The sequence below is a fragment of the Cajanus cajan genome, chromosome 2 (assembly GCF_000230855.2).
Source record: "Cajanus cajan strain Asha chromosome 2, NIPB_CcT2T_4, whole genome shotgun sequence".
NCBI classification, from domain to species: Eukaryota; Viridiplantae; Streptophyta; class Magnoliopsida; order Fabales; family Fabaceae; genus Cajanus; species Cajanus cajan.
In genome coordinates, this window is record NC_138518.1 from 1,993,083 (window position 1) to 2,018,489 (window position 25,407).

The 25,407-nt window shown below is 35.5% G+C and overlaps 2 protein-coding genes across 2 annotated transcripts; one reads left to right on the top strand and one right to left on the bottom strand.

The window, feature by feature from the left end:
• Positions 1-1,031: 1,031 nt before the first annotated feature.
• Positions 1,032-4,003, bottom strand: LOC109791794 (uncharacterized). The gene is made up of 4 exons (XM_083067740.1): positions 3,382-4,003; positions 2,722-3,212; positions 2,583-2,640; positions 1,032-2,527 (listed from the first exon to the last, which is right to left on the bottom strand). The coding sequence occupies exons 1-4, from the start codon at positions 4,001-4,003 to the stop codon at positions 1,032-1,034; spliced, it is 2,667 nt and encodes an 888-aa protein (XP_082923866.1).
• Positions 4,004-19,099: 15,096 nt separating this feature from the next.
• LOC145954063 (uncharacterized) lies at positions 19,100-22,633 on the top strand. Its single transcript, XM_083067741.1, has 7 exons — positions 19,100-19,393; positions 19,601-19,862; positions 20,544-21,173; positions 21,246-21,508; positions 21,582-21,749; positions 21,817-22,073; positions 22,154-22,633. Exons 1-4 carry the CDS (start codon positions 19,272-19,274, stop codon positions 21,384-21,386), a joined length of 1,155 nt encoding a protein of 384 aa, XP_082923867.1. The 5' UTR covers positions 19,100-19,271; the 3' UTR covers positions 21,387-21,508; positions 21,582-21,749; positions 21,817-22,073; positions 22,154-22,633.
• Positions 22,634-25,407: the final 2,774 nt, after the last annotated feature.

Genomic DNA, 25,407 nt, shown 5'->3' on the forward strand with positions numbered 1-25,407 from the left:
ACAGCCATGGACCGAGCTCCAGAATGCATGCCACAAATGCCACGGTGGATTTCATCCATTACATAGTTGGCTTGATCTGTGTCTAAGCATTTGAGGAGAGGCATGGAGAAGCCTCGCTTGAATAATTCGTCTGCTTCAATCGTAAAGTGGCATGACTTGTTTTTAATCTTTGATGCTTCCACCTTACTATCTGGCAAAGTCCCGTCTTTAAGATAGCTCCAAATATCAGCCATCCAGCCATGCTGATAAGGATTGTTAGCACAAATTGCCGTAACTTGACAACTAGGGGTAGCTATCGTTTCTTGAATGATGGTCTTATGTTGGCCTGGACGTTTAGTGCTAGCAAGCTTTGATAACAAATCGGCTCTAACATTATGTGCTCTTGGGATGTGTTCCATTTGGAAAACATCAAAAAAAGATGTGAGACGAGATACCATAAGATTGTACCTTTGAAGTTGGGGCTCTTTAGTTTGATATCCTCCTTCGACTTGTTTTGTAATCAGCTTGGAATCACTGCAACACTTTAATCTCTTGACTCCAACGTCTTTGGCCAGTGTTAAACCTGCTAACAAAGCTTCATACTCAGCTTGATTATTAGTGGCTTTGAAATCAAATTTAATAGCAAGTTCAAGCATTATATTATTTGGCCCTTCAAGTATAATGCGAGCACCACTGCCTTTCACATTGGAAGATCCATCTACGTGCAACGTCCAAATTTGTTCATCGGAAGGTGGAATAGGGGTGAGCTCAGCAACAAAGTCGGCCAGACATTGGGCTTTGAGTGGTCCTCGGCTTTCAAATTTTATATCGTACTCGGACAACTCGACTGACCAAGCAATCATCCGTCCGGCCAGGTCTAGTTTTCTGAGTATTTGCTTGATTGGGTAATCCGACTTCACAATGATTTGATGGCTTTGGAAATAGGGACAAATTCGTCGAGATGAGACCATCAGTGCCAAAACTAACTTTTCTATTGTCTGATATCTTCTCTCGGTGTCTTGTAGTACTCGACTGATGAAATAAATGAGAGTCTATTTTTTGTCATTTTCTTGTACAAGTGCTGCACTGAGAGCATTATCATCCACTACAAGGTATAATAGGAGACCGGCTTGGCAATCTGGTTTTAACAAGATGGGTGGACTCGACAAGAATTGCTTGAAGTTGGTGAAGGCGTGTTCACATTGGTCACTCCAACAAAACCTTTTCGGCTTTCTGAGTAAATTGAAGATCAGCTTGGCCTTCTCTGCCAGCTTGGGAATAAACTGAGATAACGAAGCAAGTTGTCCTACTAACCTCTGTACCTCCTTGTGATTTTTGGGACTTCGCATGTTTATCAGTGCTTGGCACTTGTCGGGGTTTACCTCAATTCCTCGGCAAGTGATCATGAAGCCTAAGAATTTGCCTCCTTGAACTCCAAAGAAGCATTTCTCCGGGTTTAATCTCATGTGTTTTCGTATTTGCTCAAAAATTTCTGCAAGATCTTGGACATGACGCTCAACGGATCTTGTCTCAATGACCATATCGTCAACATACACTTCAAGGTTACGACCAATCTGATTGGCGAAGACCTTGTCCATGAGCCTTTGATAGGTGGCTCCTGCATTTTTGAGTCCAAAGGGCATGACATGGTAGCAGTAATTGGCTTGCTCTGTGATGAAAGTAGTGTGCTTTTCATCTGGAGGGTACATCAATATTTGGTTATAGCCTGAGTAGGCATCAAGGAAACTGAGCATGGCGTATCCTGAAGCTCCATCAACCAATCTATCAATGCTGGGAAGTGGGTAAGCATCTTTTGGGTAGGCTTTGTTTAAGTCAGTGTAGTCAACACACATGCGCCATTTTCCATTGGATTTTTTAACCATCACCACATTGGCTAGCCAAGTGGTATAGTTAATTTCTCTGATGAATCCTGCACTTAAAAGTTTTTGTGTTTCAGCTTTAACAGCTTCTCTTTTTTCACCACCAATTTTTCTTTGCTTCTGGGATACTGGCTTGGCTTCCCTGTAAATGGCTAATCTGTGGAAAATAAAATTGGGGTCTATCCCGGGCATATCTGCACTGCTCCATGCAAAAAGGTCAGCATTTTTAATGAGAATTGACATGATTTTACCTTGGAGGTTGGGTTCTACGTGCTTCCCGATTTTTGTGCATTGTCCTGGCTTCTTACCAATTTGGAATTCCAGAAGCTCGTCAACAGGACTAGGTCGGTGGTCATGCATGTCAACTCGTGGATCCAACTCGGTCATCTCGCTCTGGCCGACATGGGCCATCATTTTAGAACTCGTCATTCCGAGCTGAGGTTTTGTGGGAGTGATCTTTAGGCTTTCAGCGTAACATTTCCTTGCCAATTGTTGATTAGCTTTGATGGCGATGATATGTCCGTTCATCCCCGGGAATTTCATGGTTAAATGAGGTGTAGACACTACAGCTCCCAATTGGTTCAGTGTTGGTCTTCCAATGAGGATGTTGTAAGAAGTGATGGCATCGACTAAGAGATATTTTACCAACACTCTTCTGGAATTTGTAGCTGTACCAAAAAGAGGTTAGTAATTCAATGAAACCGCGAGTGTGGACTCGCTCACCTGCAAAACCCACAAGAGGCTCGGAATGTGGCTGGATCATGCTGTGAGGAATATCAAGCTTTAAAAAGGTTGGCCAGTATAACACATTGGCAGAGCTGCCTTGATCAATTAATGTCTTCTAAACCTCCCAGTTGGCTACCTCGACCGAGATGACCATTGGATCATCTTGGTTTAGGCTTATGCCCTCGTAATCTTCATCAGTGAAAATGATAGGAGGGGTGGGTATGTCTGACTTAAATTCCGAGTTGAAACAATTGTGAACGTTGGAAACATTGCGGAGATGTTGCTTCTGAGCGCAAATAGAACTTCCTCCTCCGGCAAACCCGCCAGCAATAGTGTTGATGACACCGCGTATGTTGTTTCCTTCAGAGGATTTATCCATATGTTGCGAATCAGCACTGTTTGTTCTTGGTTTGCCCTCATCGCGTGCATTTGTTTGATGATAATTTCTTTGCTCAGATTGTCCTTGGTAATTTTGATATCGTCCTTGATATCGGCCAGTAAATCGGCCACGTCCTCTACCACGTCCTCGGAAGCCCCCATGAGAAGCTTGATTGCGTTGGACATATTGTCCAAGTTGGCCGGCTTGAATAAGTTCTTCAATTCGATCTTTGAGACTCCAGCATTCCTCTGTTGTATGTCCATATATAATTTCTATGATAACAGCAATGTTTGCTCTTATCAGCGTTGACCGGATTGTGTGCCGGTGGGGGCAGAGAGATCAAATCTGCATGGTTAGCTTCCTCTAAAATGTTAACACGAGGAGCATTAAGGGGGGTATAAAATTCATACCTGGGACCTCGTGACTGACGAGGTCTTTTTGATCTCTGGTCGAAATAAGTTTTTGACTTCTCCCTGGTACTAGACTCTCCTTTGGTGGTGAAACTGTCACGGACCAAGTTACGGAACTCAGCGTGTTCCTCCATTTGAATATATCCAGCTGCACGTGCTCTGAGTTCATCCATGCTTGCCGGTTGATGTCGACAGAGGCTGTCAACAAAAGGCCCGGGTTTGAGTGCCATAAGCATGGAATGAAGGGCGACCTCAGGATTAAGGTTGTGGATTTTGATAGAGACGTTAGCAAAATGCTCCATGAAATGCCGTAAAGATTCGTCATCCTGTTGTCGTAGATTTGAAAGCGCGGCCGATGTGATATGATGGGGCCTACTAGTGGCATACTGGGCGGAGAAAAGGTGCACTAAAGTGTTGAAGTTGTCAACCGATCTAGGTGGTAGTTGGGTGTACCAACTGAGGGCGACACCTTTAAGCGAGGTGGGGAATACACGGTACATGATGGCGTCCTCATTTGTGTAAAGGTTTATTTGAGTGATATATGCATCGATGTGCTCATCTGGGTGTGAGGTGCTATCATATCGCTCAATGTTTAATGGTTTCCAGGCGGGCGGAAGAGGAACTTCCATGATTCCATCGACAAAAGGGTGTCGACGAACCGAGTGACGATCATCAACTGGATGACTAATATGGGTTTGCTTAGAACGATGAGACCGAGTTGGATAGGTAGGAAGGATCTAGGGAAGAATGATGCTCCTCGGTGACAGGGGAAACATGGCTGGCATGGTGTGTGTGTGGTGGTTGATGCTGTTGCCATTGAGTTCTAAAAGCAGCATGCTCAGCATGCATTTGGTGGAGATTGGCCTCATGTTGCTTACGAAGAATTTCCATCGCTTCTGCATGTTGCTGTCGCATCAATTCGATTTGCTCGAGTAACCGTCGCAAAGTTGGATTGTCTTCCATGTTTGATGTGTTTCTGTGCACTGTACTTGTCGCTGTGTTGGTTTGGCTTCAGGTTGAAACCATAAGGGTGATGGAGGAAAAATTTTACCAGGCCCTCCTTCTAGCGCCAAATGTACTTACACGAATCAGGTCAGATCCCTAACTCGGATAAGTTGCCTTCCTTGCTCTGGTCTAGGCGAGATCGTATGAGAATGGTTGCTGAGGTGAGTTCCTTCCGTCTGGTCTCCTTGCTTGAGCGTCTCGGATGTACTTGCAAAAAGGACTCCGACAATCAAGTTAGTTATCTATCCGATCTCATTTATTGCTTATATCATTACCTATGGTGGTTTTCTCAGTAATCGCGTAACTGTGGTATGGTTATCTTCTGAGGGTTATGGTCAGTTGAGTCATGTTCGATGTTGTTGGGATGCCGAGGTGTATTACTAATCTCCTCTCCTCGATGTAACACCTCAGCGTTAAATATATGTACTTTAGTTTGACCAGGTGGTCACCTCGGTCAAGATTGTCTAATGAACTCGGTTGAGCTCGGCGTTGAGCCAGGTTGGTACACTAACACTTGTAAACATTCTAACACTCAGTAAATGAATGTTGGAAATGTGTCGAATAAATATTAATTAATTACACACCTATGCTTAAAATGTATTATATAATAATAGTTAAATAGTTATCCTAGGCCATATATAGGTCACATGGTATACCTAGATGGGGTTTAGAACACCAAGGAAAAAGCTTGAAGAGTAAAGGTAGATGTAGTCGTAACACAAAGAGCTTCATGTTGATGAAGTAGTAAAGCTAGCCAAAGAAATACTATAAGATAGATGTGACATCTTTTACCCACACGTCATTATACATAATATAATAAATAACTGAAATACCTCAATATAATAAATGAAGTCAAAGTTCATAAAGTAGAAATAGTTACATTTTAACAAAAAAAAAAACTAGACTTGGTGAAAACACTACTACAAGATGCATATTCTACATCGGTTCTCTAAAGTCATCTACATCGGTTCTAAAACTGATGTAGAATAGAGCGACGTAAAAAATGCATTCATTTTTACATCGGTTCTCTTGAGAACCGATGTAGATTGCATTTAAAAAAAATCATGCTTATTTTTATATTTCAATATTTATTCTTTCCACCAGTACTGAGTTAGAAAAAAATAGAATTAAAAACATAGTTAAAATAGAAGATACACTATATTACAAAACACAGGCACAAACCCAGTTGCTGATTGCAAAGACTATAACCCATCAAAGCCACATTAAACTCCTAAATTCCTCAACCGTTATAGTGGATTTTCTGATTTTGGGAGTTCTGAGCCTGAGGCTACTGTTGGGAAGCCTGCATGTTAATTGGTTGCGTGTTGTAGTGAGCAAAAGGTTGGGAGTATAGAGAATTCATCTGCCAAGAACCCAGAAGAAAAGCATGTGTTGAGTAAATCAAACAGGAATGAAATACAAATATATCATTAAATCTCGTGGTAAAACAATCACGACCTTCAATTTTTTGTAATGAGATATGTTAATTGTACAACAATTTGTAAAATTGAGATGTAATAAATGATGTAAGGAAAATAGATATAAATACTAAAAAAAATGTTGTACAAATTGTTGTATATTAAGTGTATCACATCTCTTAATATTTTCATTATAATAAAAAGGTTGGAACTACAAGAAACCTGGGACTGAAGAGGGTTGGCATTCGCCACACTGAAATGGCTCTGCGTCGCATCATCTTGCAAGGGATCACTGAATCCCACCTGGGTGAAAAGGCCTTGTGATCCATGGCCCATGTAGTCCTTCCAATTAAAAGAAAGAAAAAACCAGAACATGAATGAAAAAATGACCCAAATCATAGGGGAAAAATGCTCATTACTAGCAACTTTAACAACCCGAGACATAAAGTCATTTCCAGAACCAAAACGAGAATATCCGGCTTGAGAATTCTGGTTAAGGAAATTCCCTGGGAATCCACCTTGTGCTCCTTGTGTAGCATAATCAACAGCATATCCACTTTGAGAAGCCTTGAGGTGGTCAAAGTGTCAGTAGGGAAAAAAACAAATAGACATGAATATCTAAGTTATATGATTAATCAACAAGAACAAAGCCCTGTACCCTGTTTTGCAAATTGATAAGATTAATTTCAATCAAACAAATATAATATAATTATATAATATTAACAGTAGTCCACAAACCTGTGTAGAAAAATCATTGACATTATAAGGAACATGAGATCCCTGGCTTTTGAAGTCATCACCCAAGAAGTCCTGATGGTAATTTTGAAACAAAAAGCACAAAAATGAGCCAATTTTACATTTGAAACATCAAGTTCTGACCAAGTCACAATAAGTACCCGGGACATTCCAGGCGTAGAAAATTGATCACGAAATTCCCTTTCAATGCAAGATTATAGTTTCAAATTTCATCAATTCAGGGGTACACATTATTAAGAAAATCATGTATAATTATGAACTCAATAAAACTGCTATAGCTATAAGCCAAATTTCACAGAAATTGTAAAACTTTGCACAAAAGAGAAATGAATGAAACAACAGTGAGAATGTGTTAGTTAATTTATGAATGTGCAACAAAATTAAAAGTATAAATTGGAAACGCACTTTGGTGGGGGGTGCGGTCTGGGAAAGCTCTTGGTCTGGGAAAGCTTCGCGGAACATTTGCTCGGTCTCAAGGTATTGACCCTTTTCTAGAATGAGGCTTCTTATGCTTTGAGAGGGCGTGGAGATGGCGTCGAAGACTTGCTCAACGCCGTTAACGAAGGTCACCGTTATCTGCGGCGGACGCTCTTCCCTTCCGCGCTTTACCTCTACTTCGCACGTCGGGTTCGATTTCTTCACCTTCCGCGAGTTGCATTGCGCCGAGTATGAACGAAAGAGGTGGAGGAAGGCGAGGGAGTCGGAGGGAGAGAAGGAGGGTTTGGGTGATGTGACAGATGAAGAAGGGGGTTTAGGGTTTGGGTTTGCGATTGCGAAGCGGAATGAAGGAGGGGGCTTATGGTTTGGGTGATTGTTGGTGGCTGGGTTTACAGGTAGTGTGCACCCTGCGCGAGAATAGTCTCATTTCTACATCGGTCATAAGGAAAACCAATGTAGAACAACTCCCGAATTTCATTTTTACATCGGTCATAAGCAAAACCGATGTAAATATGTTTATATTTTTTATTTATTTACAAGTTTTCCACCGCGTTTATGATTTACATCGGTTCTACTAGAACCGATGTAAATATGGCGATGTTAAATAGTATTTTTGTAGTAGTGAAATATCAAATTATAAAGGAAATAAAATCAACTATTCAATTTAAATAACATAAATCAAATCCTAACTAGTTTTAACTAATCCTCGATGTCACGTGTCATATCAGAGTAAAACCTAATGTTGAGGACTGGGCTTCATCACCAGCATCCTCAGCATCATGTTGGTGGTTACCTACAAAAATCACAAGGAAACAACATAAAAGAAAAGGGAGTGAGAAACATCTTACTATGACTCATGGTGTAGGAATGCAAATTGGCTAGCCAAATACAAATTAACAACACATACAATGAGATATAACATATACTGTTACACATTATCATCATGCCTAATTCATTCATAACATAACAAACAACAAAAAATATTGATTATAATGCATATAGGATGGACACGGACTACATATATATTATCATGCATGTGGCAACAGTAAAATCATCACACTTGTGTATTGCCACTAGCAACACTCTAGAGTAGTTTATGAGTACATGTTGGGTCACAACCCTTGCACACTCTCACTAGAAGGACATACTACTAGAGTCTCGTCATGATAGCTGAGTAGCACAAGATATATCTCATGCTCACGAGGGCAAGATTAAAACTTCCAAACTATGTTATACCCTGAAGGTTGATTCCTAAACTTTTACATAAGAGACCTTCCCTAATGGTGTATTTCATATTGTACTCTTACAAAATCATTTTATACACATGATGCATGTCAAACAGACTTTATGCATTACATTCACATGGTTTTGTGATCTCACATTTAACACATTTCTCACATTTCATACTCATTATACACTTTCACATATTCATCACAAAGGTCAATTCATATCCAACTCAACATCACATTACAAGAGTTACAATTATTGGAATAAATAGAAGAATAATATGAGAATTGCATTCAGGATCATGCTCAGCGACACACTGTAACGCTCGATTTATATAATAATAAATATATTTTTCCTATATGATATTATCATAATTATATCATTAATAATATTTTTCACAAGGACAAAGAAGATTTTATGAACTCATTACATGACATATCATTCTAAAAATATTTACAAATATGTACTATTTTACACATGTTTCATTTCTTCCAACTCTATTACAATAATTACATTAATAGTGGAAATAAATTTACAATTTGACTAGTATGATTGGCAGAAAGAAAAATATATGAATGTAATTATATGTCTTCAAAACGTAACAGAGTTGGAAACAACATCCACATCCCAATTCCATCCAAGGTAGACAGCAGTAATAACAACTGTAAAATGTCCTCGAATCGTAGGTAGATCCATCAATTTTGTAATATATTTAATTTTAAAAACAAAGAAAAGCGAGGAGTGAGAACAATATCCAATAATTACAATAATTCAAAAGAATGTACAGAATTATTTATAATCAATATTGAACATATATATATATATATCATATATCATATATTAAATTTTCATGTTACAATAAAATTTGAATTATAATTGTAGTGACTCGTCAGGATAAATGAGTATCATCATAATATCAACCAACAAAAGGATATTTTACCTTAACCAACAAGAGGATATTTCACATTCATTCCTTACTCATTTAAATCTCCAAGGTCAAACCTCCAGCTACAAATAATTCAAACTTTATCTTTTATGGTCATAGAATAATATTTATCTTCATAAATACATGAAGAAATACCAACAAGACGAGTCAAAGATATGAAAACTATATTATAGTTGATGATAAAATATATTTACAATAAATATATTTACGTAAAAAGAATATATTAAAAGTACCAGTCATATAAAAATGACAATCATTATAAAATAATTAACCAACATAAAATATGAACACCTTAATAATTATTATGGATAAAAATAATCATAGGTTAAGCAAATAAATGAGGTTAGAGACACCTCACTAAATAAATATACATAAAATATAACATAAATAAATAAAAATAGTAGTATATAAAATTTTAAAGAGATAAAGTTCTCCTCCCCCTTACCTCAAAACATCGACTTATCTGCGAAAAATCTTCAAGATCCTTTTCCTACTCACTTTTTCTCTCTATCCCTCTTTCTTTCTCTTTCTCTTTCTTTCTCTCTCTCTCTCTTTCTCTTTCTCCCTCTAAGTTTTCACTTTAGTCTGTTATAATTTTTCACAGCCCCTCTCTCTTATTTATAAAAGTATGGATTGGCCAGAATGGCCCGTTCTGAATACGGAACGGTCCGTTCTGGACCCATTTCATGATGTGTGTAACGTCTAAAATTGTAAATATTAACCACAATTTTAATACGTTTATATATTTACGGATAATATATATATATATATATATATATATATATATATATATATTTTATTCCTAGATTGAGTACACAAATAAATAATAAAAGAAAATTTCCAAACTTACATAATCGACTTATAATAACCTTAAAATATTTGCAATAGTATAAGTAATTATAAACTACTCATATATTACATTATTATTTCCAATATTTGCATTACATATTATTCTACTATTATTGAGAGTACATGCCTTGCATATTTTTTTTTTTCTACTACTACACTATGATAGTTTTTACATTGGTGGTGGAAATAAGTTTACAATAGGATTTGCATGATTTGCTAGTGGTAAAAAGAAAGTCACTATAATAGGTCCATCTATATTAGTGGGATTTTCTTGATTGAGAAAGAAAACGAACGAAGACAGCCCTATGCCTTGGAAAGTGACTGAGTTGGAGATAGAGTCTACACTCCAATTACCCCCGGGGAAAACGACACTGATAACTACTGTAAAAAGACCTGGTATGGCTGGTAGATCCATCTATTTTATGATATATTAAATTTTTCACAAAAGAAATAAGGAGTGAGAACACTTATTAAATAAATATACTTAATTAAATAAAGAATAAGATTATCTGTAATAAACATAAAAATTAAATAATAAAATTTGAATCATTTTAATAGTGACTAGTCAGGATAAATGAGCATTATTATAATATCAATCAAATATCAAACAGAATATTTTACCATAAATTCTTACTCATTTAAATCCCTAAGGTCAAACCTTCAGCTATAAATAATTCAAACATTATCTTCTATGGCCATAGAACAATATTTATCTTCATAAATACATGAAGAAATAGCAACAAAACAAGTCCAAGATATCGCAACTATATTATAGATGATTATAAAATATAATAAATATATTTACGTAAAGAGAATATATTAAGAGTACCAATGATATAAATACAAAATGAAAATCATTATAAAATAATTAAACAATATAAAATATGAACACTTTAATAATTATTATGGATAAAAATAATCATAGGTTAAGCAATTAAATGAGGTTAGGGACACCCCACTAAATAAATATGCATAAAAAATAACATAAATAAATATACATAATAATATATAAAATTTTAAAGAGATAAGGTTCTCCTCCCCCTTACCTTGGAATGTAGACTTATCAAGAAGTAGTTGAGTAAAAAATTTTCTTACTTCGCTCTCTTTCTCTCTTCTCTTCTTTCTCTCTTCTCTTACTTCTCTCTTTTTTTTCTACTTTCATCAGTTTGTGTCTCCAAATTTACCACAATTGAGACCTATTTATAGCATTCAAGATAATGGTTACATAGTTGCTATGTAATGGTAAATTAATATCAATTCGTTTAGTTTCACTTCCATTTGTACCTTTAGTTACGTAGAGATAACATTGAAATCAAGTTGAAATCAACAAATAAGATTCTGAGCTGGGTTTTTTATCCGTGCATTGATTGCAGCGGATTTTTTTTAAAATTGTAAATGTTAACCCCAATTTTATACGTTTATATATTTACGGATAATATATATATATATATATATATATATATATATATATATATATATTTATTCCTAGATTGAGTACACAAATAAATAATAAAAGAAAATTTCCAAACTTACATAATCGACTTATAATAACCTTAAAATATTTGCAATAGTATAAGTAATTATAAACTACTCATATATTACATTATTATTTCCAATATTTGCATTACATATTATTCTACTATTATTGAGAGTACATGCCTTACATATTATTTTTTTTACTACTACTACGATAGTTTTTACATTGGTGGTGGAAATAAGTTTACAATAGGATTTGCATGATTTGCTGGTGGTAAAAAGAAAGTCACTATAATAGGTCCATCTTGTTATAAAAGGAAGAAAAGTAGAGAGAAGAAATAAGACAGTATGAGATAGAGAAAAGATTCTGACTGATGTATTATCTTTGGGAGAGGAGTAACCAATTTATAAGTACATGTGGTAACTGAACAATTACACAATAAAGGGAATGATACATAACGGACATATAAATGGTAATGATTGATAATGAATATTGACATCCACTAATTAAGCCACTAATTATTATTCATAACACTCCCCCTTGGATGTCCAATATTTAGAATGTGCCTCGTTAAAACCTTACTAGGAATAACCCTGTGGGATAAAAACCTAGTGAAGGAAAAAGAGTACATCATTCATAAATATTTATTTCTCCCCCTTATGCATACAATCTTTAAGACGACGGAGTCCAATCTTGTGTATCAACTGTTCAAAAACTTTTCTTGGAAGTGACTTTGTAAAGAGATCTGCTAAGTTGTCACTTGAGCGGACTTGTTGAACATTTATATCACCATTCCTTTGAAGATCATGAGTAAAAAAGAATTTTGGTAGAATATGCTTTGTTCTATCTCCCTTTATGTATCCATCTTTCAATTGTGCAATACATGCAACATTATCTTCATATATAACTGTCGATGTCATTTTTCCAGAAGATAAACCACAAGTTTCCCATATGTGTTGAATCACAAATCTTAGCCAAACACATTCACGACTTGTCTCATGTAATGCTAAAATTTCAGCATGATTAGATGAAGTGGCTGATATGGTTTGTTTTACAGATCTCCATGAAATGGCTGTACCACCACTTGTGAACAAATATCCTGTTTGTGATTTACCATTATGAGGATCCGAAAAATAACCTGCGTCTGCATAACCATTTAGTTCTGGTTTGGAAACATTTGAATATAATAACCCCATATCCATTGTACCTCTAAGATAACGAAGTATTTGTTTAACTCCATTCCAATATCTTCGTGTAGGTGAAGAACTATATCTTGCTAACAAATTAACAGCAAATGCTATATCAGGTCGTGTATAATTAGCAAGGTACATTAGTGCTCCTATAGCACTATGATATGGTACTTCAGGACCAAGTATTTCTTCATCCTTTTCTTGGGGTCTAAATGGAGCTTTATTAACATTTAAAGATCTTACAACCATGGGAGTGCACAATGGATGTGATTTGTCCATATAAAACCTTTTAAGCACCTTTGTTATATAAGCTTCTTGATGCACAAGAACTCTATTTTCTAAGTATTCAACTTGCAATCCTAGACAAAACTTTGTCCTTCCTAGATCCTTCATTTCAAATTCTTTCTTTAAGCAATCTATTGCTTTTGAAAGCTCTTCAGGAGTTCCAATAATGTTTATGTCATCTACATAAACTACAATTATGGCAAATCCCTTTTGAGATCTTTTAATAAATATAAACGGAAAAATTGGATCATTTTTATATCCTTCTTGTAACAAGTATTCACTTAGTCGATTATACCACATACGACCAGATTGCTTTAGCCCATATAGGGACTTATTTAATTTAATCGAATAATCTTCTCTAGAAATTGCATCGTCAGACAAATTAAATCCTTCTAGGGGTTTCATATAAATGTCAGCATCAAGAGAGCCATATAAATATGTTGTAACTACATCCATTAGATATAAATTAAGTTTTTCATGTACAACCAAACTAATTAAATATCGAAAAGTGTTTGCATCCACTACAGGTGAATATGTCTCTTCAAAATCAATACCGGGTCTTTGTGAAAAACCTTGAGCAACTAGTCTTGCTTTGTATCTCACAATTTCACCATTTTCATTTCGTTTTCGCACAAAAACCCATTTGTATCAAATTGGTTTTACACCTTTTGGTGTATGTAGTATTGGTCCAAAAAATTTTCGCTTAGCAAACGAGTCTAATGCTGCCTCAATTGCATCTTTCCATTTTGGCCAATCATTTCTTTGTCGACAATCGTTGATGGATTTTGTTTCTTGATCCTCAATATCATTTATTTCATTTAGCGTTATATTATATGCAAACACGTCATCAATATTGACATTGTTTCGATTCCATCGTATTCCATTCATGACATAATTTATTGAGATCTCTTCATTTTCAATAATTTCAGGTACCTGAGTTTCTTCTGGAACTGGAATATGAGTTATGTCAGAGGAATCTTTTTGAGTTTTTATATCCTCAATTTGGTCATTTTGCTCTTTAACTCCCTTTTTTATTCGAGGATTCTTATCCTTGGAACCAATTGGTCTACCACGCTTCAGGCGTATTTGTGACTTGTTTGTAGTATTAAATTGTCCAACAGGGACTTTGACTCTTATTGGAGCATTAGTCGCTGATACATATGACTTAGTCACCCCTTTTTGGATCTGTGAATACATTTAGTAATTGATTGGATAGATTTTGCAAATGAATTATCTTTTGAACTTCTAGTTCACATTGTTATGTACGAGGATCAAAATGAGACAGTGATAATTCATTCCAACTAATATATTTTTCTAGTTATTTATGTTCTCCCCCTAATGTTGGGAAAATCAACTCATTAAAAGAATGAGATGCGAATTTACCAGCATTATCCAAACGAATTTTCTTAATTGGATAGTCAGGAAAATGAGCTCTTAATCTAATTAGTTGAGCTAATAATCTCGCAAACGTCTGGTTGCGAATTGATAATAAACAAACATGTGACCATCTTGTTGATGCATCAATTAAAACCATAAAATATCTAAATGGTCCACATGGGGGGTGTATTGGTCCACAAATATCACCTTGTATTCGTTTTAAAAATAAGATAGGTTCATGCCCAATTTTTGCTGGTGATGGTCTAATTATTAACTTTCCTTGGGAACATGCGGTACATGAAAAAATATTTGATTGAAGAATCTCCCGGCTCTTCAATAAATGTTCGCATGAATTTTCAATTATTTTTCGCATCATGATAGTCCCAGGATGACCCAATCGATCATGCCAAACCTCAAATTTATTTTGATTTGTAAACTTCTGGTTTACAATAATATTTGTTTCAACTGTATTAACATACGTGCAATACAGTCCATAAGAGAAAGCAGGTAATTTTTCCAATACTTCCTTTTTATTCAAGTGGATTTTCGTGATATAAAGATATTCTACATTCCCTTCATTGTTTGTTTCAATATGAAACACATTTAAACAAATATCCTTGAAACTTAATAAGTTTCTATAAGACTTAGAAGAAAATAATGCATTTTTAATATGCAACTTCGTTCCTCCCGGTAACAATATATTAGCTCTTCCGGAGCCTTCAATTATATTTGTAGTACCAGATATGGTACTAATTTTGATTTCTTGCATCACTAAATTTGAAAAGAATTTATTATTCTTGAGAATTGTGTGAGTTGTTGCACTATCAGCGAGACACATATCTTCAATATTGATGCTATGGTCAATATTCATTCTTCATAAAATTAAAAAAAAATTGTAAATAAACAATATGATAAAAGACAAGACAATAATTTCTAGAAAAAAAATTTAACGATAATTTGTATATTAAAAAAAATTGATAATCCAATAACATCAAAACATAAGAAATACCCAAAATCCAATAAATAAAATATGGAAAAAAATTATTTCTGAACACTCCCATCACCAATAAGGTGATCAATTTTTCCATTTGAAACAACAAAGAAATCAGCAACATCCAAGTGAGTAACATCCACTAGTGGAAAAAGGGGCAATTACGTCTCCTCATTTACGTCGGAAAGTGGAACACCCGACGTTGTAAAAATGCAGTGGCAATTCCGTAAATATGGAGGAGGAAATTTACGTCGGACCTAGGGGTGTCTGACGTAAATTAGATTATCTATATCGGACTCAGCACCCGACGTAGATAATCTAATTTACGTCGGACACCCCTAGGTCTGACGTAATTTCCCCCCAAAACCCCCCAATGTTCCCTTTCTCTTCCCACGCCTCTTATTGTTTACGAAAACACTTCTCTTCTTCTCTTATATTCTCTAAGTCTCTAACTGCATTATTGTTTCCACATTGCACGTTTCTAAGTCCCTAAGTCTGCACATTACACGTTTGAGGTAATTTTGTTCTCTACGCAATATTTTTTTTATTTTCTGTTATTTGTTCATGTGGAACAGGCTGTTCTACAAGTAGAACGGGCCGTACTGCTTGCAGAACGGGCCGTTGTCCTTGCAGAACGGCCCATTCTCCTTGCTTAAATCTTTTGTGTTGTAAATTGTTGATCTGGAATGGGTCGTTCTAGTTTCAGTATGGGCCGTTCCAAATGCATTAAAGATGGACTTTTTTAGGCATTGATGTTTAGTTTACCATCATATTGGTAGAAATATTTGTGGATTTTATCCGAAATTAGTATCAATTTTTTAGGGTTGTAGTTTAGGTTAGAAAAATTATGAATAACTGAGTGAATAGTTAATTTGTGTTAATAAATAGATAATGAATCGAAGTTGGATGAATGCAAGTCGCATTAGTCAAGAGTACAGAAATGGAGTTGAAGAGTTCTTGGAATTTGCAAGAAAAAATGGGAAACCCCTCAAAGAGGCATATTATTGTCCATGTGTTCGTTGTTTGAATCAGATACGTCAAGAAGTTGGAGAAATACGTGATCACCTGTTTATATATGGTATTGCGAAGAGTTATACAGTATGGACATGACACGGAGAAATATTAGACATTCCAAGAGTGTCAACAACTGAAAATTTTGAAGGGATGGACGATAACTTAGAAGAGATGATACATGATGTTGGTGAAAAAATTTTGAAAGAGCACATGTGTATGATACCTTAAAGTCTGATTTTGAGCAACCATTGTACCCAGGATGCAGTATGTTTACAAGATTATCAGCAACTTTAAGATTGTTTAGTTTAAAAGCAAGAAATGGCTGGACTGATAAAAGTTTCACAGAATTGTTGGAGTTGTTGAAGGAGATGCTTCTAGAACATAACACGTTACCTAATCGCAACTATGAGGCAAAAAATATACTATGTCCAATGGGTTTGGAGTATAAGAAGATACACGCGTGCCCTAATGATTGCATATTGTATACAAATGATTTTGCTACACTGAAAATGTGTCCGACATGGGATTGTTGCGGTTCAAAAAGAAAACTGATGGAAGTAGTGGTGAGGAAGAAATAGAGGGTCCTCCTGCTAAGGTCTTATGGTATTTGCCAATAATACCTAGGTTTAAAAGATTGTTTGCCATTAAAGAGGATGCAAAAAACCTCACATGGCATGAAAATGGTAGAAAATGCGACAAATTTCTTCGACATCCAGCTGATTCTCCGCAATGGAAGAGGATTGATGAAACATTTCTAGAATTTGGTGCAGAGTCAAGAAACTTGAGAATTGGTCTAGCTACAGATGGCATGAATCCTTATGGGAACTTAAGTAGTAAACACAGTTCATAGCCAGTTTTGTTGGTCATTTACAATCTGCCTCCTTGGCTATGCATGAAGAGAAAATATATTATGTTGTCTATGATGATATCAGGACCCCGAAAACCAGGAAATGACATAGATGTGTATCTTAGTCCATTGATTGATGACTTGAAAATGTTGTGGAGGACAGGAGTGGAGGTCTTTGATGCATATCGTGAAGAAAAAATTACCATGCGTGCAATGTTATTTTGCACAATAAATGATTTTTCAGCATATGGTAACTTGAGTGGGTATAGTGTGAAGGGTCATTATGCATGTCCTATATGTGAAGAAAACATCAGTTATACCCAATTGAAACATGGGCAAAAGACTGCGTACACTAGGCATCGTAAGTTTCTTGTTCGTAGTCATCCATACCGTAGATTGAAGAAAGCATTCAATGGATGTCAGGAGGATGAAGTTGCCTTGACACCGCGCAATGGTGAAGAAGTATATCAGCGGGTGAAGAACATTAACATTGTGTTCGGAAAGACGCAAAAGAAGTCAACTGAGAAAAATATCTGGAAGAAACGATCAATATTCTTTAATCTTCCTTATTGGTGCAAGCTAGATGTTAGACACTGCATAAATGTGATGGATGTGGAGAAAAATGTTTTTGATAGTGTAATTGGGACATTGCTAAACATCAAAGGAAAGACTAAAGATGGAGTGAAAGCACGACAAGATTTGGTGGACATGGGTATACATTCTGAGTTACATCCTCAGTCTATTGGAAGACGCACTTACTTGCCTCCAGCTTGTCATACTCTATCAAAAAAAGAAAAAAAAAATCTTTTGTGAGTGCTTACGCAGTGTGAAAGTTCCATAAGGGTACTCCTCAAATGTTAAGAGTCTGGTGTCTATGCAAGATTTGAAGTTAATTGGTTTAAAGTCTCACGATTGTCATGTCTTAATGCAACAACTTTTGCTTGTGGCTATTCGTAACATTTTACCATCTTCTTAGAGTTGTTATTACTCAATTGTGTTTATTCTTCAATGCCATTTGCAACAAAGTAATTGACCCTGTAAAGTTAGATGAGTTAGAAAATGAAGCAATCACAATCTTGTGTCAATTGGAAATGTATTTTCCACCTTCATTTTTTGATATCATGGTGCATTTGATTGTTCATTTGGTTAGGGAGATTCGATTGTGTGGCCCAATTTATCTTAGATGGATGTACCCTATTGAGAGATACATGAAGATCTTAAAAGGATATGTCAAGAATCAATACCGCCCAAAAGCCTCTATTATGGAGAGGTACATTGCAAAAGAAGCCATTGAGTTTTGTTCAGACTACATGTCGAAATCAGAACCAATAGGAATTCCTAAGACTCGACATGATGGGAAACAATTTGGTAAAGGTACTCGAAGTTTAAAAATTAGAACTGTGAGTCGAACAGAAGTTGACCAAGCACATTTGTACATATTGAACAACACTGATGAAGTAATTCCTTACATATCTGAACACATAGATGAAATCAAGATAGCACACCCCCGAATGAATGAGAAATGGGTATTGAATGAACATAACAAGAGTTTCTTAGCTTGGTTTAAGAAAAAGGCTTACAGTGAGATTAATGCTTCTGATACACTTTTGAGACTCGCGCGTGGGCCTAACAACGATGTCATTACATTTGGTGGGTATGACATTAATAAATAGTTTCTATACAAAGACTGAAGATGACAAAAGTAGAGTACAAAATAGTGGGGTTACAATTCAGGCTAAGGCTGTGCACTTTGCTAGTTCTAAAGATAAAAATCCCATTACAGCATCCATGAGTTATTTCGGAGTCATACAAGACATATCTGAAATTGATTATGTTATGTTTAGAGTGCCCGTGTTCAAGTGTAAATGGGTTGATGGCAATACGAGTGTGCAGACATATGATTTAGGATTTACTTTGGTTGATTTGAATAAGGTTGGTTATAAGGATGAACCTTTTATTATGGCATATCAAGCAAGACAAATTTTTTATGTCAGGGATCCATGTAATGAGAAATGGTCAGTGGTCCTCGAAGGAAGAACCATGCATGGAACTCACGAAGATGAGTCTCTAGATATGCATGAGACACCGTCTTTCTCAAGCAGATCATTTGGTCCTATTGCGGATAATGAGGTGGACGAAATACATGCTATTCGAAGTGATCATGATGAAGGAATATGGGAAAACATTCCAACCTAATAGGTTTGTGTTTGTGTATTATTTGTTTTTTTATTAGTTATTTTGTTGCTATATTGTTATGGATGAATGCAATCTACGTCATGGGTGGCACATATTTTCATGCATTGTCATAAACTTTTCTGAACGTTATGTATGTAACAAATTTTTCATTCGTAAAAGACACTTCACATATTTGATTTTAATTTTAATGGCATTATCTTTATATTTCAGGATTATGGAGGATTCGTGGTCTGGCAGTGGAAGGAGGGAAGGTAGATTTGTCACCCGATTGTCTGGGTTGACAGCTGGACGCATAGCCAAGGAGAGGACACTGGTTGAGGTGGATCCTCGTTCTAGCAAGGCGTCAGGCCCAAATGCTGCCAAGTTTAAGAGCTATTTGGGAGTCCTAGCTCGACGCTATGTTTCTATTATCATTCCATCATGGGATGACGTTCAGGAGGCTGACAAGAACCTCATGTGGCAGGATATTCAGGTATATACTTTCACATCCCTTGAATATTATATAACTTAAATACATTATTTATTAATTGTTGTTATTTTCATAGCAAAATTCCCAACACTGAGGTCATGAGGAGGAAGATGTTATCTGCCCTGGCCACCAGGTGGAGAGACTTCAAGACTTTCTTGACACGGGAGTATGTATTTGGAGAGCAACAAAATGAGACTCCTTGTCTAAAGTACCAGATCACTGATGAGGAGTGGATGCAATTTCGTGCCACTCGATTGGACCCTTCTTGGCAGTTTAGTTATTGATAACTCTTACATTGACACAAATGCTTAAGGTATATTTTAATTAATCTCATTTTCTTTTTTGTATTATTGCGGGCCAAAAGAATAGCTGCCCAAGAACGACAGAGCAAGAATGATGCACCCCATCTATTGTCAAGATGGGGATATGAAAGAAAAAAAAGGAAATGAAGAAGGCTAGGGCAGAGGCAGCAGGGGTTGAGTCTGCTGACCGTGTGGAGTCACCTCCCCGCCATGAGATTTGGATAGCAGCCCGGACAAAATCAGATGGGCAAATGACTTCTGAGTCTGCAAGGGTCATTGCTGATAAAATAGTAAGTAAAAATATATAAACTAAGACTCTTCATTTCAACTCATTTAATTCATAAGTGTAGTTTAGGGTATACTTATTGTTAATATGTTGCAGGAGGGTTTAGTTGAGCAAACCACCCAGTGCTCATTTGTTTCCCATGGTTGGGATGATATCCTCACAACGGCCATAGGAAGGCTAGAGCACGCAGGCCGTGTGCGTGGTGTTGGTGGTTCTTGGAGCCACCGAGATTTCTTTGGTGCACGATCAGCGAGGAGCACTGTTGACTCTTGCAGTCAAGAGGCTATGCAGAGAATGGAGATGCAATTTGAAGAGAAATTGAAGAACATGCGAGAAAAGTTTGAACAGAAGTTTGAACTTTTGGCTCGTTCTCAGCAACAGACTGCAGTTGCTCATGATGGTGTTCGAGTCAGCACTAAAGGGAGTTGTGCTGCTCCAGATCCCTCAGCGGAACACGCTCACACTGATGTACCAAACCAATGTGAGTTATATGTTGAGGATGACCCCCCACGGTTAGTGGCTATTGGTCGAGTATTTGAGGGTGGCTCAACCATCCATGGTGTCCCTCTACACCCAGAATGGACACGGGTTGTGGTTGACCAAGTTCAAGATGCTGCTGCTCCAGTGCCTTTGCCCAATACAGAGGTTCAACTAGTGGGGCAGGCAACCGACACATTCTTAGCTTGGCCAAAGCGTTTGGTCATGCTGCTTTTAGCACGGGCAAAGGTAATACTATTATTACTCTTTTATATTCTTATAATTCTATTATTGCTTAACTAATTTTGATTATTTCTTTAGGATTTTATCAATCATGGTAAGGAGGTCATGAGAGAACCTCATGTTGATCATGTTAATATCGCAGAAGCTGAGGATGATCCCATATCTAGGTTTCTATCCATATTACCACGATTAAAGAAAAAACCAATTCAATTGCAGTGAGACATTAGAGTTTTTGGAGTTGATAGCTCTGATGTTCCACTATACATATCCCTGCCTGATGCATTAGAGATTGTTGGGGGAAACTCCATGTTAAATATATCTATCATACAACTGTGGGCCATGTAAGTCATATTTTCTTTTATGAGTCTAAATTTACAATAATTACATTTAACTTATAATAATTATTTGTGTTAGGTACATGGAAAAATTGAGTGTGGAGCAAGCACAAGCAGAAATATATGGATTTATTGAGCCTCAATCCATCCAAAAGTCAAGAAACACTCAGGTCCATATCCAGCAATATATGCAAACATGGATGAGTGACTCACGAAGAGATATATACATAGCTCCATACATTGACGGGTTAGTTTTTTAATTGGTTTTTTAATCATGGTAATTTTATACCTAATCTGTTTGTCATACAATGTAGGTCTCATTGGCAGTTAATGGTAATCATTCCTAAGGAATACACCGTGGTGTGGTTTTGTTCACAACATCGAAAACCAAGCCACGATATTAAATGCCAATTACAAGGATAACTAAAATTTTTCATTATCTTTTAAAACTGTAATTATATATATTGGCTAACATCGGTTTTTATTTCAATTAATTAGAATCGTGTCTGGAGCTAATATTTTAAGTGGAAGAAGCAGATCATCAAAGTCATTGCACTTCATATACCCTAAGGTTAGCAAATTAATTAATACAGGCAATAATATTTAAATTTATTGACTTTGGAAATAATAGTTATTTGTTTCTCATTTTAGTGTAATAAGCAACAAGACTCGTTTGAATGTGGCTATTACATCATGTATTGGATGAGAGCCATAGTTTCTACGGGTATTACTGATTCTTGGGCCCAGGTAATTCATATCAAAATTTATTTAAGTATATTTACCTTTACGATAATTAACATTGCATATTAATGACACTTAAATTAATGTTTCAGGTCTTTCAAGATCCATCTCCATTGCCCGAAGATGAGATCATCAAGATAAGAGAACAATGGGCAAATTTTTTTCTTCAGAGTATATATTAGTTACATTTCTAAGTTTAGTTAGTTAGATATTATGTTTCTAGTTTGATAGCATTGACAAACATATATTTTATAGCTTTTTTACGATAATAGGATTTACATTGTCATAATTTATGCTTTTTAAGATTTATATATTATTTTGTTTTTGTCATTCAATTTTGAAATATAATTTGAATTTCTATTCTGGACTGCCTGGTTTAGGTTTGATATTCTGGACTGCCTGGTTTAGGTTTGATATTCTGGATTATATATATATATGCAGGTGTTGGGTATATCAAAAAACAAAAACGTTTTAAAAAAAAAGGCCAGAATTTACGTCGGACAAGGCTATGTCCGACGTAAATTTACGTCGGGCCTTGCATTGGCCGACGTAAATTTACGTCGGATATAGCCTTGTCCGACGTAAGTTCTGGCATGTTTTTAGGCCACTTTTGACGTTGGGCTAGCGAAATCCCCGACGTAAATTTACGTCATCTTTGACAGGTGACGTAAATTTACGTCTCCCGTAACGTCTGATGCTTTTCCGACGTAAAAGGCTTCAAATACCCGACATAAAAGGGGTCTTTTGTACTAGTGATCCATATGACCAAAATCTGAATCACCGTCTTCTTGAGCAAAATGTGTCTCTATCTTTTTCTTCTTATTAATTAATTCTTGGTAAAGTTCAACAAGATGCTTTGGTGTGCGACAAGTACGTGACAAGTGACCCTTGGCACCACAATGATAACATTTGTTTTCCTCATGTTTGTTACCATGTCCATCCATTTCCTTTTTATTTTTCCCATTATTTTTCCACTTCTAGTGTGAAAAATTGTTTTTTACCTCATAATCATGACCACGACAGCCTTTATTACCACGACCATGACCACGGCCACGATTAATTCCACGGTTGTGACCATAGCCTTGACCACTAGTTTCTTTATCATGGGTTGCAATTCTGGGAATGGAGCAGAGCCAGTTGGTCGAGCCTCATGATTTTTTAATAAAAGCTCATTATTTTGCTCAGCCACAAGGAGGCAGGAAATTAATTTAACATATTTCTTAAACCCTTTTCTCGATATTGCTGCTGCAGGAGCACATTCGATGCATGAAAAGTGGAGAATGTTTTTTCTAACATATATTCATCAGTAATTTTTTCTCCACACAATTTCAATTTAGAAGTAATTCTAAATATTGCAGAATTATATTCACTTACAGATTTAAAATCTTGTAACCGTAAATGCATCCAATCATAACGAGCTTTTGGGAGAATCACAGTTTTTTGGTGGTCATATCTTTCTTTTAAATTATTCCAAAGAACAAGTGGGTCTTTTATGGTAAGATATTCAGCTTTTAACCCTTCATGAAGGTGATGACGAAGAAAAATCATAGCTTTAGCCTTATCTTGGTTAGATGCTTTGTTTTCTTCTTTAATAGAGTCTCCAAGACCCATTGCATCTAAATGTATTTCAGCATCTAATATCCAAGATAAATAATTCTTTCCCGTAATGTCAAGAGCAACAAATTCGAGTTTTGCAATATTTGACATGTTCAATACTATCATAAAAGAGAGACAAAATTAGGGGGAAAAAATAATAATAAATAAAGGAATCATAAATAGCCATAAATTTATAAATTAATATTGCTTTAATTATGGAAATCAAATCGTCTCTAATTTAATATATATTATCGCACAAAATAAATAGAATATATAGTAAATATATATATATATATATATATATATATATATATATATATTGATATGACATAAAAAAATTTATTACAGAATATTTAAATTGATAACATGAACAGAAAATATGTGTCATAATAATATTATTATTAGGCAGAATAAATATATTCATCATTCCATATATATTAGGCAAAATAAATGTATGTAATATGTAGAATGTATCGCATCAATAAAACATAGATTTTTCTCACTTCTGGTGAAAAAAAAAATAATAGAGTTTGAACATTCTACTTTGATAATGTCTTCTAGACATTTCAAAAATGTATGAAGAATTTCTTTATTTCATAGTGTCTGCAGGACTACTATAATGTCTTCAAGACTACTTTGATTCATAATAATGCAAATAATATAAATATTTGATAAAGTTCTTATTATGAAAGGTGAATAACTAACCTTAAAATATTTGTCTTGAAAAATATGACTTTCTTCAAGAAAATTCTTCACAGCTTTGTCTTGTAGTTGCAACACCAATAGATAAAAGACTATCGTGCTGATAACGTGTTATAAAAGGAAGAAAAGTAGAGAGAAGAAATAAGACAGTATGAGATAGAGAAAAGATTTTGCCTGATGAATTATCTTTGGGAGAGGAGTAACCAATTTATAAGTACATGTGGTAACTGAACAATTACACAATAAAGGGAATAATACATAACGGACATATAAATGGTAGTGATTGATAATGAATATTGGCATCCACTAATTAAGCCACTAATTATTATTCATAACACATCTATATTAGTGGGATTTTCTTGATTGGGAAAGAAAACGAACGAAGACAGCCCTATGCCTTGGAAAGTGACTGAGTTGGAGATAGCGTCTACACTCCAATTACCCCGGGGAAAACGACACTGATAACTACTGTAAAAAGACCTGGTATGGCTAGTAGATCCATCTATTTTATGATATATTAAATTTTTCACAAAAAGAAATAAGGAGTGAGAACACTTATTAAATAAATATACTTAATTAAATAAAGAACAAGATTATCTATAATAAACATAAAAATTAAATAATAAAATTTGAATCATTTTAATAGTGACTAGTCAGGATAAATGAGCATTATTGTAATATCAATCAAATATCAAATATAATATTTTACCATAAAAGCTTACTCATTTAAATCCCCAATGTCAAACCTCCAACTATAAATAATTCAAACTTTATATTCTATGCCCATAGAACAATATTTATCTTCATAAATACATGAAGAAATAGCATCAAAACAAGTCCAAGATATCGCAACTATATTATAGATG